General features: G+C 38.9%; 1 protein-coding gene and 1 long non-coding RNA gene across 2 annotated transcripts in view; one reads left to right on the plus strand and one right to left on the minus strand.

Annotated features, from left to right (window-relative positions):
* eif2ak2 (eukaryotic translation initiation factor 2-alpha kinase 2) overlaps positions 1-15,028 on the minus strand; it is a 63,081-nt gene that overhangs the window by 25,481 nt on the left and 22,572 nt on the right. Inside the window, exon 6 of the mRNA XM_035992145.1 lies at positions 9,490-9,622. Coding sequence (XP_035848038.1) covers positions 9,490-9,622 — 133 coding nt within the window. The remainder of the gene's footprint in view (positions 1-9,489; positions 9,623-15,028) is intronic.
* On the plus strand, positions 942-1,951 carry LOC116051295. The gene is made up of 3 exons (XR_004105318.2): positions 942-1,176; positions 1,371-1,375; positions 1,602-1,951. It is a non-coding gene; the product is annotated as an uncharacterized LOC116051295 (long non-coding RNA).

Raw genomic sequence — 15,028 nt, forward strand, 5'->3', positions numbered from 1 at the left:
GATAGCACGACTCTTTGTACTTCTGTCTAACTTCCGACTTTTCGGCTATCTTTTTGTAGCTATATATATAATTTGTTGCGTCTAAATATGAATGAATTATTTAGGGGGGCTTAGGAACATTTTGGGGAAGCTTCAGCCCCCCTAAAATAGGCCTAACGACGTCCCTGCTTATGCGCATGCTCTGTCTGCTTCTTTGCAGCTGTTGTGTGCAACCATCACTTTATTCGTTCACAAAATATTTATTTCCCATCAAACACTATCTTGTGTTTAGACATGCATGTGAGTAAATCATTGACAACTGACATATGATGGTAATGTTTTTAATATTAAAGAAAATACTGATATCAACATTGGTGATTCTGGCCCTGTATTACTTGGCATTGGATTTAAATCAACTAATTAATTAATCAACCCCTGAATTCTGTTCAACGAAATTGTTGAAACAAAATAGAAATATTGACAGTATTTCCATTATTGTTTTTAATGATTATTGTAACACACAAAAAATGAGGGTCCAGCCTTGGGAGATCATGGCCATCCAAGCATTTTTATCTGGCTACCATACTGTCTATATGAATAGTGTGTGTGTGTGTGTACATTTAGTGTACTGTAATAATAATAATAATACATTTTATTTATATAGCACTTTACATGGTACTCAAAGACACTTTACAGTAAAACCAGCACATAGCACATTAAAATATTAAAAGCAATTAAAAACAATAAAACCAGTAACTATCAGGTGAGAAATGTAAGAGTATTGTATGTGGAAAGCTAATCTGAAGAGGTGTCCAGGTCAGTACAGTCACGGATGTGTATGGGTAGGGAGTTCCAGAGGGAGGGGGCTGCAATGGTAAAAGCTCTGTCACCCCAGGTACGGTGCTTGGTTCTGAGTGGTGGGGAGAGGAGGTTTGCGTCAGAGGAGCGGAGGTTATGGGGGAGATAGTGGTGGTGGAGCAGCTCTGTGAGGTAGGAAGGAGCCTGGTTATGGAGGGCTTTGTGGGTGAGGAGGAGGACTTTAAACTGGATGCGTTGGGAAACAGGGAACTAGTGGAGGTTCTCAAGGATGGGAGTGGTGTGATCACGGGAATGGGTGTGGGTGAGGAGATGGGCAGCAGAGTTTTGGATGTATTGGAGTTTATTTAAGGCTTTTGCAGGTGAACCATAGAGGATGCTGTTGCAGTAGTCTATTCTGGAAGTGATGAAGGCGTGAATCAAAGTTTCGGCAGCAGAGAAGGTGAGTGATGGGCGGAGACGGGCAATGTTTTTGAGGTGAAAGAAGGCAGTTCTGGTCATTTGGTTGATGTGGTGAAGTGAAGTGATGTTGCTGTCGAAAATGACTACCAGGTTACGGATGTGTGGGGATGGAGACATGGTGGAGTTGTTGACAGTGAGACCGAAGTTATGGGTGTTCTTTGTGAGGGATTTCTGGCCGATGAGCATCAATTCAGATTTATTGTAGTTGAGTTGGAGGAAGTTGGTGCAAGTGAAGACCATGTTTGTGTGTGATATTTCCGAGTGGCAGGATGTAAAGGATGAAAAGGAGAGGACCAAGCACCGAACCTTGGAGGACGCCTTGTGACAGAGGAGCAACGGAGGAGGTGCAGTTGTTGATGTGTATGAACTGTTGTCTCTTGGTGAGATAGGAACGGAGCCAGGAGAGTGCGGTGCCACTGATGTTGCAGTAGGTTTCCAGTCGGGACTGTAGATGCATGACCATTATGCTCCAAATAACCATTATTTAATTTTTCAACTTAACATACCATTATTCAGTACAAAACAAAGGCTGTAATGTGACACCACTTTAAATACATGTAACCATTTCCAGCATAGAATAAAATGTCAACTGTGAACACAGAAATTACAGACACGTGATTATTTATTTAATAAAAGCTGGACAGATGTGAATTCATGCAAAAGTTACTTTTCAAAATCATAATAAGACTTGATTTCATTTTTCTTTCCCTGTCATTTAAAACCCATAATATTAGGTCCCCTTCTTAGGTTATTCCTCATTTGCAGGGTTAATAACTCTAGCTCCTGTTTGCATATAGAAGTGTCCTTAAGCAAAACATAGAACCCATTGCCAGTTAAAGTTCATGTTAAAGCGCTATATAAGTGCAGTACATTAAACATTTTCATAAAAATGTTAATAACAACATATTTATAACAGTATATCAGATCATTTGATGTAAATCACAGACATCAGAAGAGCAACATTTCTATATGCTAATGTGACTTGTCACAATTGCTTGTGATAATCAGACAGTTGCATTTTCCTGACGCACATTTTTTGGGCTGAATGTCTGAGCCCACTTCTCCAGCTCTGCCTTCAGTTTACTGGCATCAGGTCGGTCTTCTGGCTTCTCACGCAGCATTAACTCAATGATATTGTTCTGCAAAAAACAACACAAAACATTGCAAAGCCCTGCATGTCAGCCTCCCTGCTACTCTGTTGGTGACCATCATGACTAAACTGACACCCTATGGGAAATACTACTTCATGTGACAAGGGAATCAGTAATGATAATAAGAATATTGTAACTTACCTCTTGGGGAAAAGTCTTTGAAAAGTCTTTGGGAAGCTTCTGACATCTGGCGTCATCCAAAACCTGGTATTCATGAGGTAATAAAAGGATGAAAGAATATGTTAGCCTGAAATTAGTCTATATCCTTCGCGTTCCACCGGATGCATGTATTTTCCATCTCCTTCCGCTTTCTTTGTGTTGGAATTTTAAATTCGATGGATTCATGAGGACTATTGTTGACTGCTCCTCAGATCTCTGCATAGTAAAGTGAGACAGCTAGCTAGACTATCTGTCCAATCTGAGTTTTCTCTCGCACGACGGAGTTTAGCACCTCCCATGACGATTCTGATTGGTTTAAAAAAAATGCCAATAAACCAGAGCACGTTTTCCTCCCATCCCCGAATGCTGTGTGGTGTAGCCAGACTCTCCTTCAGCGCGCTTTGGAGGAGGGTCTGGCAAAGTGAAGACTAGCCTGAAATGAACTAATAATTCAAAATATGCTCTCAGAAAAAAGTTAAGCAAGACCGATTACAAGAGGAACAATAAAGTTCCATTTCATCTCCTATCTTCAGTCATGTAGTTACATTTTTGTGGTAAGTCATTTAATCAATCTTTAATAACAACACAATGTTACGTCCTATTTATGCAAGACTCACCACTCGTCTTTCATGGCCAGTAGAGACTTTCCAAAGAAGTTCCAAATATATCAACCCCAGGGCAAATATATCCACTTTTCGGTCATAGTTCTTCTTCCTCTTTTGGGACAGAATAAAAACACAGTATTGACACAAGGTACTTCTGCAGCAAAAAGTTATACTTTCATTAATCATCATTAAGATTAACTAGTTACTGTATGCTCATGAGGTAATTGAAACTTCAGCTTTCAGCTCAGATTTTAGTGACTAAATTTGCAATTCAGTTTAAAAATGTTTTTATGTATGTTGATATAAAATCTGTAACATGTTTGATGTAAAAATTTTGATTTGTAAAGCTCTCACTGCCAAAGGTAAAGACAGTTGAGACTTAAGTGTGAAAGGGCATATAGGTAGCCTAACTAATTAAGCACATTTGAAAAACATATTTGTTGACACAATAATACAGACAAATTAAAAGTAATTGTCAGTAAAGACCATCTCACTTGTTCCGGAGCCATGTAAGACCGGGTTCCTGTGTTCTCTGTTCTGTCCATCGAAGCATCATCATCTGTGGTGACCAGACCAAAGTCCCCAATCTTCACTTCTCCATCCAGTCCAAACAAGATGTTTGCAGGCTTAACAATAAAAAGCAAAAACAGAAATTGAAACAAATAAACATGTATCTCCCCACACGATGAGTATTAAAGTGCTCATATTATGCTCATTTTCAGGTTCATAATTGTATTTAGAGGTTATATCAGAATAGGTTTACATGGTTAAATTAAAAAAAAAAAACATATTTTTGTTGTAATGCACATTGCTGCAGCTCCTCTTTTCACCCTGTGTGTTGAGCTCTCTGTTTTAGCTACCAAGTGAGGCATCTCAGTTCTTCTTTGTTGGGAGTCGCACATGCACAGTAGCTAGGTAAGGACTACTACCCAGTCAGAAGCAGAGTATGAGGTTGTGCCATGCTAGCAGCTAGGCGAGCATTATAACGTGTGTTACAAAGTGACACACGTTCGTCACAGAAGTAAAGGCTGGACTACAACAGAGCTGTTTGGAGCAGTTTGTGAACAGTGATTTCTGTTGGAGATGGTAAGTGCCTTTGGGGTGGACTTTGGGCTTTTTCACTTTGTAAACATAACGTGCACAAAAAAGATATATAACACAATAAAGGAAAGGGAAAAAGCCAAAAAGCATAATATGAGCACTTTAACACATGAACTAGTGAACTTAGAGCTTGCAGTAGCAGCACCTTTCCACCAGGGGCAGGATCTGGCCTAATACTAGCGAGGGGCAAAAGTCTAGTATGTGGTGCTGCTACTTTCTACCAGTGAGCACTAGAACAATATACTGGTTCTAGGTACTCTGCCCTCAGATAGGCTTCACTACTGGTTGATTTAGGATCTGTCTTAAGGTACTGGTGGAGCTTCGGCAGGGTAAAACCGAGGACATTACAAATGCTCATACACCTGAAGTTACATACAGGTAGTGTTGGGCAAGTTACTTCCAAAATGTAATACATTATAGATAACTAGTTACTGTCATTTAAGAGTAATTAGTTATATTACAATAGTACTGTCTCTGAATTGTAATGCTTTACACTACTTTTGCATTACTTTTGAGTTACTTTCACCCACATAACAGCGGAAGTTTGACTTGGCAGGTAGCTTGTGAATTTCACCACCGGATCAATAAAGTCTCATCTTTATCCACTTTAATACATCATATATTATTCATAATATTTTGTATAATTAATATGAATATTCAAAGTAACTAAAGCTATAAAAATAGAGAAGTAAAACATACAATAGGCAAGTAGGAGAAAATGAAAATACTCAATTAAAAGTACCTTACAGTTGTATTAAAGTACGGCATAGTTACTTTCAACACTGCTGTTGTAACTCGCGTTACTGAGATTATAACACGTATAATAATACTGAAATGTAATTAGTAATGCGTTATATTACTGTGTTACAGCAAAAAAGAATACATTACTGTAATTGCGTTACTTTTGTAACGCGTTACTCCCAACACTGCATACAGGTAGCTTATATGTATATCAGCTTTGCCTCAGCCACACACTGCGGAGTCTGCTCTCACCTTAAGGTCCCTGTGGATGTGCTTCTTTGAGTGAATATATTCCACTCCACTAACTATTTGCTGAGCAATGCTGAGACTTTCTTCTCTTCTCTTGGAGTCTTGGGGAGGCTGACTGTTCTTCTCATCAATCCAGTCTTTAAGGGTTTTGGTGTTACATAACTCCATCTGAATATAAAGGGACTTTGCTGATGAATTATCTGAAGATCTAGAAAAGTAGGAAAATGATTGAAAAATTAATTTCACCTTTAACTTAAAATAAGAAAGTTCAGACCTAAGGTAAGTGCCTGGGACTCACTGGAAAGAGCTGTAACTGCCAGCTGAGCTGCCAGCTGAACATTGGTATCCTGAATCCTCCGTCCAAACTGTATAGTATCTGACGATATTACGGTGCAGGAGGTCTGATAATGTCTTCACCTCTCGAAGAGCTTTTCTGATCCGAAAGTAAACAAGGAAAATTAATGAACAAAACACAAATGCTGCACATGCACAGTGGAACCTTTCTACCGCATACTTACTCCTCATAGTCGACGATTTTTACAGCATAATCCTTCACCATCAGTTTATGTCTTGCTTTGTGAACATGACCATAACTTCCAAAGCCAAGACACTCCATGGGCTCAAATTCTGAAGTAAACCTGTCAAGATTAACACTATTGTTTATGTAAAAAGGTACAAAACATGTATTTTTGATTGTACAGCACTTATTGATTAAGATTCAAGTTCACTTCAGTATAAAATGCTATATATGCAATAATGCATTTTTTTCATACCTTAACTGGGTGGATGTCTCATTCTGACTTTTCCCCATATTCTTGTCTTTGACAACATGCTTAGAGAGTAAAAGAATAAAATGTATTTATAATTTTGATCCTTACTCTGATTATTAAGTGTTACATGCTATATGAAGTATGACATATAAAACAGCCAAGTAGTATATTGTCTTTTGGATAATATACTATCTCCAAATGTGCAACTTTCTAGTTTCCTTGACTGGACAAACTAAACTTTCTACTCACTATTATTCTGTTCCCCTCTCCACATACTGAGTAAGCAGATTATAACATTGTTTTTATGAGATTGTGATAGAAAGTGCAGACCTGATCCTTGGAAGAGTTGGATGAATCTGTGAATATTCCTGAGCCACTTGTACCCGTTGACATACTTTGTGACGATGAAAGAGACTCCCTAGGAGAACATAATAAGATGCATGATGCATTTTCAGCATTAAGCTCTACAATCTGTTTTAATACTTGGGTCAATACAGTGGCTTACAGTGAAGTTGACAACCTGGCATCATATTCAGATGCTGCTGACCTTATGGGAATCTACAATTCACAAAAAAAGTGGTTGATTAATGTAGCATGTTCTGAATAATAAATAAATAAATAAGTAATGTTCATTATTTAAAGTGATTTTTCACTTTAGATTTTTTATTCTGAGAGAACACACCTGAGCCTTGGAAGGGTTTGATGAATCAGTGAATATTATTGATCCACTTGTGCTCATTGATGTGCTTTGTGATGATGATTCATGGGACTCCCTAGGGGAATACAACGAGGGAAATGAGTACAGCTTTCTCAGTATTTAACTCAATGTTCTGCTCTTTTAGTAATAACAATAAGTGTCTTACAGGGTAGTTGATTGCGGTGAGAAAATAGGTGGTGCACCATCTTCGGACACTGTTGACCGGACGGACACCTTAAGTGCACAAAATGTTAGACATATATATTTTATGTGATATTTTACCTCACTGGAACCATTTTATTCTAAAGTAATCAAAAGTGTCTAGGGTTGAGATCTGCTGTAAATATCACTATGCTGTAATTTTTGATGGCACACAACACCATTAAAAAGTAAGACAGAACGTGACATTGTCTGGAAAGAAATAAAAAGTTTTATCGCAGGCCTGTTGTATTAGACAGCATTCGTTTTAGCCATGGTAAGTGTACAGTACCTAATACACTGGCAACTTAGTGTGATTATAGACCCTTTGCACAGTACGTCTCACTCTACTCGCGCAAATTATGAACGCCATGACGGACGGCGGAAGAGCTAATGAGCTATGCTGTAGACGGACGGCAAGCCAAACAAGTACATGTTTGTGTTCTCACATACACAATGTGCAGAGTAATCCTCACCAACACAAGCATGTGTATGTATTGCCTTTCTGTTTTAAATGACTGATAAATAATAATAAAAGTATCCTCAACCAGCTAGCTGCCGTGCTAACCAGCTGTTCCTGTTAACAGGTCAACCCGATGATGACCCACATAACTATCATCGGTTATTCACTGACCTACATATCCCAAAAAGAAAGCCGTTCTCTTGATCATTTATCTTAACACACATACAAAAAATATTGGTTAAATTAAAGATGACATGCCACGTCCAAAAAAGAGTTAAATGCAGGTCTGTGGAGCTCCTACCCCGGCTAGCCGACCAGCTAGCTGCAGCTAGCTTTGGACTGCTCGCTAGCTGCTGCCCATCGCGTCGTAATATCCATCGGTCAAATCTTAACATAGGCTACACAGCGAATATAATCACAGATAAGAAGATGACTAGATGTTACAAGTATGTGTGGTTACTACTGATCATATACACTCCGTGATTTACTGTATGGATTAACGTGTGATAGACAATTGACTGCACTTCCCAGAGCTGGGATGCGTTCAGGCATCCATTAGAAAGTTGCATTGGCACACCCAGTGAACAACGGTAGCCACGACCGACCATGTCCTCTAAAAACATAGGCTACGTGTTATATAAATCTTTACTTAAGTAAAGAATAGATGTTAATACAAAATAAACCCTAGATTGATGTCTTATCTTTGCCATTATGAGGTACCTCCGCCCGCCGTTAGCATAGCATCGCGTACCTGTAACCCAGCCAGCTACAAAGAACTGGTAAGCATCCAGACTTTTAAAAGCTTTGAGATCAGCACCAGTATATGGGGATACCCCGTTTACCACATAGTGGTACAGATCGTGTGTACTGAAGTCAGGCAGACTTGGTGATTTAATGAGGTCCGTGAAAACGGAGGGAGGAAGAAGGTAAGGGTCAGTATCCAATCCTACTATCTCCAACTTCTCCAAATACCGTTCTTTGTAAGCACCTATAGATGCCCTACCTCGACCGATAACGGCACGACAATTTGTTGTTCAATAGAAAAAGCCATAAAGAAGAAGATAGTATTATTATTACAGTTTATTTAGTGTTATGTATTTTAAACTGATTCAAACTAATGAAACTACACTGTTTAGCTTGTGCTTCTGGTGATTCTGGCGTCCGTCATGGCGTCGTCACGTGGTCGTGGTCACGTGTTTGCAAAGGGTTAGGCCTGCACGATATTGGAAAAAACTTACTATGCGATATTTTTTTCCCCTACGAGGACATAAATAGTCCTATTTAGAAATACTAAATCATTCTCAACTACTGGGGTGATTTTGTAGGGGAGTGCATCTACAAAGAAAATAAAAATGAAAAAAATTTCTTATGTGAACCAGTCTTTGTTGAACTTGAATGCTTTACAAAAACCAAAGCAAGTAAGTGCTGTGACTACTCTTCTGAAGTGATTTTGGAGAGGGAAATTAGGAAGAAATACACTGGTTGACTGACATGACACCATTGTATTCATATAATATCGATCCAGGCTAGAGTGAATGATATTAATAATGCATGCATGTTGCTTCCTCTAAATTTCAGGTTGTGGTCGACTAGCGGGGCCTGCTTTGGTTGTTTGATACATTGATTAAAATTGATCATGATTGTTGGTTTGCTGTGCATGCAGAGCCTGCATGTCACACTCTTGCAACAAACTGTGTATCCAAGAGCACTTAAATCAGTGTAAATTATGTTATATCAGAAACAGACTGATGTTGTAGAGTAGTGTTACGTTTCCAGCGTCGCAGCTCCGAACCATAACGTTAGTTGGGACAGACGCCTTGTTTCTTTAGGCTAACTATGTTAGCTTTAGCCTGGCTGGTAGCAGCTTTCTGCGGTGAACCCCCCCCCCCCGTCAGACTAACGTTATGTCACATGACCACCCCTGTCAGGGGAAGGGTCGGCCGATAACAATCATGGAAAAGGAGAACGGTGAAAGTTTACTTTTTTATCAAGCAGCAAAGAAGTTGTAGCGTCAACATCGCAACGTCCTGCGATGTGACTATCGCGCATGCGCACATTGAGATGTAGACGATGAAACAAAATATATAATAAATAATACCTTGCTGTCCCAGTCTGTCTGTTCTTGAAGAGCAGACCAGGCCAGCTGAGCTGCATTTTGTTTGGCTTCCTTTACGCTCTTACCCTCACCTACAGGGTACTCCTTATTGTTGATCACTAGTTTGTAGAAAAACCTGTGTAGTGTTTGATAAAGGAACAAATAGTTAACATCATTATACGTACGCTAACATGTTAATGTTGTTTACAACTGAACATCAATAAAGAGTATGCAATAGAGTGCATGTAATGTCTATTCAGGTTACAGAGGTTCAGGTTCATACTCACTGAAGGTCATGAGGTGGACCGCATCTCCTTTCCTCAATAAATTTATGGGAGATGTTTGTTTTCTGACAGTAGTGGTTGACAATTCCTATGTAATTTGTCTCTGTAAAACTGCTGTCCTTAGAGTTCATACTGAGGCGTCTTGTCGTATTACTGTAATAAAAAGTAACATTTCACACTGATAATTATTATTTGGATATGGTTAAAAATGAACTGCTGCTATGATTTACTCACCAGATATCAAAAACATTTTGATTTGTTTCCTCCTTTCGTTGAGCTGATGTGGGGTTGTGATTCTCATCTGCAGTCTTGAAAAAGAAAATACAATTTTAGCCTGCTGAGTATGTGACACCCTACAACATATAATACCTTGCATAAGCCAGAAGAAACTGGGGTGTATTACTACTTACCTCTGTAGTTTTATTTCCACATATCACATCATATACAAGCTTGGCTGCTTCCTCCTTAGCTTCCCTCTTTGTTTCTCCAGTGGCAGCTGGATACTCATTATCACCAACCACGAAGCTACAGCTTCTAATATAAAAAAAACTTTATTTAATGCATTTTTTAATCTTAACAAAATAGCTACAAATTTGAATGCAGTTAGGAGGCTTACGGAGTAGCATTATTTGGTCCCAGTCTTGTTGTCTCCACAGCTCTTATAGTCAACCTGTTCCTCTGACCATATTCATTGAGCCAACATATATAGTTGATGTTACTGATATTAGTCGGATGAGCTGGTTCAGAAGGAGCTTCAGCTACATTTTCTGTCTGTCAAGATAATAATAAATATATAACAACAAATATACGACATTTGCCATGATTTGGTCTTTTATATTCCAATACCTACAATGAAACTTGCTTTAGTTAAAGGTCCCATACTGTAAAGTGAAATTTCCATGTCTTTTTTTTATTATGAAGCAGGTCGAGGTGCTATATAGATACTGTGAACGTATCAAAACGCTCAATCCACAGAGGCTCTAAAATGGAGTGTTTCAGACAGACGGTATGTATAATAATGTGTTTTTTGAATACTAAAGCATGTAAACATGATCTAATAGAAACCCCAAATACAGGTACGAAACTAAAAATTAGCATAATATGGGAACTTTAAGCAAAGAGGAGCAATAATCTTACTGTGTCAACTGAGTCCTGATGTTCGATCCCAAACAACAATTTCAGGGCATTTTTAGCCGCATTATGTTTGGCTTCCTTCTTGTTCTTTCCCACGCCATCTGGATAGACTTTTCCATTTAGGACTACCCTCTGGGTGAATCTGTAGAGGAATTGTCACATATCTGTTTTTTTTGGCAAGTTGACTTGAAATGATGTTGATGGGGTTGGGCTGCATTAAATTACATGACTCTGCAAACCACCATATTCAGCCTGTAGACGGACTCCACCAGGATATTCACACACCAAAGCATAGGTCAAATGTGATTACATCCATAGGCTGAAATTGTATAAAAATAATAAATAATAAAACTATGATTATTATTCAAAGAATGTAGGCCTACTTAAGAACAAATTTAAGGTAAGCCTACCTATATTTGAGGTAGCCAGCCTTCAACTAGTATTTTATTTGTATGCAATTTTACTGCTCTTCTCTATTACATTTACCTTACCACAATTTACTGTTTACTTCACAAATTAAGATTTTACAGGTCACAGGGCATAGCTGATCCAGAGCTATCAGAATCAGAAAAGCTTTATTGCCAAGTAGCCTACGTTTTACACATACAAGGAATTTGTCTTGGTGTTGTTGGTGCATGTCACATTCTCTAGATGTAAGAAGGATAATAATATAAACAATATAACTATACATATATACACACAGTATGTATTAATAAAGATAGAAAATAAAATGTAAAATCAAATAAATAACAAGGAACAGTACAGCAGAGTAGGTACAGTGGCATGAGGAGCCAGAGGTGGAGTGTGGGGAGGTAGCAGATCATTACAGCCATGTTATCTGCTGCAATTAAAGGGCTTTATTATTACAGTATGGCCAACCAATGCTCCGCCCATTCACTTTACCCCAAAAAATAACTTGAGAATTATCAAATAGGGCTGTTAAGTAAAAAGTTGACAGTCCTTGGGCAATTATGTATTGAGCTAGCCTCTGTTAAATCCTGTAGTGCCGTTCGATACATTTATACTGCATTTAGTTGGTTCTAACAACAGGTTTCATGGTAATTAGGAGTACTCTGATTTACCAGGTGTCCTCCTAAAACTATTAATGAGTAACGTTAGCTGTTTTTCTGTACTGGATATTGCACCACCACCACCCTCAGCAGCGCCATCGTCATCCATGCCAGGAAGACTCTCGCCCAAAAGTACACCCATTGAAGTCTAGCACGACTGCGGCAAAAAATGTGCAAAGCCAGCAAAGGTGTGTAAAATCCACAGTTAACAGAAATTGTATTCAACTCACGTTTTAATATGGTCGGGGCCAACAGAGCCGAGGTCCTCATATTGCATCTTAGAGCTTGTTTTCTGTACGTACTCGTTTAGTCTAGCAACATAGTTTCCAGTTTCCATCTTTAATGACGAAGGTGTCGGACTATCAGCTCAAATGACATAAAGTACAAAGCTCACAATACTGCTCCTCGTCCTGCGTATATCCGTGCTCCTCTGTTTCGAATAACTATGGACTCATGACAAACCTCTAAGTTTCGATTTCCTCGTATTAACGTCATTCACGTAACGTGTCGTAGCTTGACTTTATATGAAAAATCGAAACTAAAGCCTTGGCACCAATTAACCCAGCATATACCGGTAAACGACGACTGCTGGCAAAATTGCAGTAAGGTGTTTTTCGCATGGACGCTGGTTTCATTTTAACATTATGGGGGACATACTGGGGTGGGGAGGGGGGGGGGGCATTCTGTATTGCTTTGGGGATAACCTTTTTAATGTGCATGCATGTGGCACCTGTTCGAGTCAATTAATTGATTCATTTTTAATTAATTTATAAACCCCTAATTTTTGTTTGAGCAACAGCTCTGCTCATGCACGTGCAGCAACACAGAACTACAAGTCAGAGGAAAGACCCCACACTGCAGTCCAAACGTTTTACACGTTGAAATAACTGATAACTGGAGGCACATAGGCCTATGCATTTAATAATTCAAATCAAATTAATGGTGGGGACGATATTAGGTAGTCAGAGGTGGTAGGGACATATCCCCACCATCCCTACAACAAATTACGCACATGGTCGTTTGGCATTAGTTATCACTGCAGTTGTTTTGTTATAGTTTGTGCATAATTGAGTTAATCTGTTCAATGGTGTACACAATGTATCAGGGTGGGGGCAATTCTTGGTCTAAGGTCACACCAGAGTCTAGGGCTTAGCTCTGACTGTAGTCATACCCAGTGGCTGTGACCACAGAGCTAGTGGGCACACCCAGTGCCAGCTGGTTGTACCTGACTGGGGATGGGCCCAGGTAACCTGTAAATGTTATGTGACACTAGTCATGTCAGCCTAATGACAAATGTATTTTATGTTTATGCTCTGCTAGATGAATGCAGAAATAGTAATATTAGTGTTGTTACAGTATTTAGAGTTAGCTTATGTAACGTTCGTTTGCCTCCGAAGGTTGAGAATATATGTTCATAAATTGGAATTGTTAGTCACAGTGCTTTGTGAGATGGCAGTTGTAAATAATGTATATCATGGTTAATGATGGCAACTCCATAGTAAGTCTTTATCATTGCCGCTAATGTTCTACAGCAAGGCCGAGATCCTAGTGGTGCAATAACTTTATCTTTAAACTTTAGGTTATAACTTGAGTTAATTTGAATGTTTGCGGCTGACGCTGTGATTGTGACAGGTTGTTGTTGTAGTTGGGATAAGACTATGGATAAGACTATGGCCGTGGCTATAGATACGAGCATTGCTGTTGCTGTTTTTTGCACCACTGACAGACTTACGTGCCAGTGTCAGCTGATAAGGTCGAGCTGGGTGAGTGCTGTGGTGAAGCTATTCCTGAACTACTGCAGTGTACAGCAGGTTGGTAACAGATCTGTCTATATGATAGAAGAAGGCTTTGGCTACGGTTTGGCTCAGCTTTTCTTCCAGGCTGGCACTTAAAGGTGACAAAACCAAAGCACTCAAGTGTCCTATTAAGACAGATGTAAGGCAAGGCAATGCAATTTTATGTATTTAGCACATTTCAGCAACAGGGCAATTCAAAGTGCTTTACATAAAACATTACAGAGCAATGTAGGTGGTTTTGGGACTGCCTGGGGTCCCAAAAACAACAATTTTGTACTTTCTCCATTTTCAAGGGCCAGCAATCAAAAGTATAACATATTATTGTGCCATTCAATCATTTGGATCTGTTGTACATTGTTTTGTCTATGTTCCTACCAAATATAATGGCTCTAGGTCCTCTAGTCTAGGAGTTATATTTTTGACGATATTGAACCCTAAAAATGGATTCCCATCTTAAAGCCCATGATCAATTTCATTCCAGACCAGGCTATTTTCAAACCAATCTGTTTGATTTTACACCGCAGACAGCCAGTGTCGGAAGTGCATATCTGCATCAGTGTGCACTTGACTAGACTAAATCCGCCCCATTTAACTTCCTGCCTTTCTAAATACCCATTTCATGAGTTGCCTTTTGTTGTTTATATCCAGAAAGGATATAAGGCATTGACTGCAAGTATAGATTGACCTTTGGGATAACCAATGTTGGAATCAATTTAGCTGATAACTAGTATCAATACTAGCGTTACTAAGTCTTGATTTGAATATCAGTTTCACATTGTGTGCACATAAATACTTAATGCATGCTCTCTCTGCTTCTTTGCTGCTGTTGTGTGCAGCCATCACTTCATTACTTCACAAAATCTGCACTGACCATCAACACTGTCCTGTGTTTTAACATGCATGTGATTAAATCATTAACAAAGGAGAGTAGAAAGAAACAGTATACAAAAGCCTTTTAATGAAAAAACAAAACATAATGGTACTGTAGCCAGTAAAGTATTGGTATCAATATTGGTGATTCTGACCGTGTTATACTGGTATCAGATAAGACTCCCATTTTGTGATATCACCCACATCAATTTGCAAAATAACATATGAATGCTGTGAAGTTTTACATTCATTGCTTTTTTTCTGGGACAATGCACTGTGATCAATCACTGAATGGATCACTGAAAAGTAAATGGGAACTAAGGAACTCATTCATCACAGTATCCCTGAATTCATCGCAACAATATTTGCTCCATTATAGTTTTTAATA

The sequence above is a fragment of the Sander lucioperca genome, chromosome 15 (genome assembly GCF_008315115.2).
Source record: "Sander lucioperca isolate FBNREF2018 chromosome 15, SLUC_FBN_1.2, whole genome shotgun sequence".
Classification (NCBI taxonomy): domain Eukaryota; kingdom Metazoa; phylum Chordata; class Actinopteri; order Perciformes; family Percidae; genus Sander; species Sander lucioperca.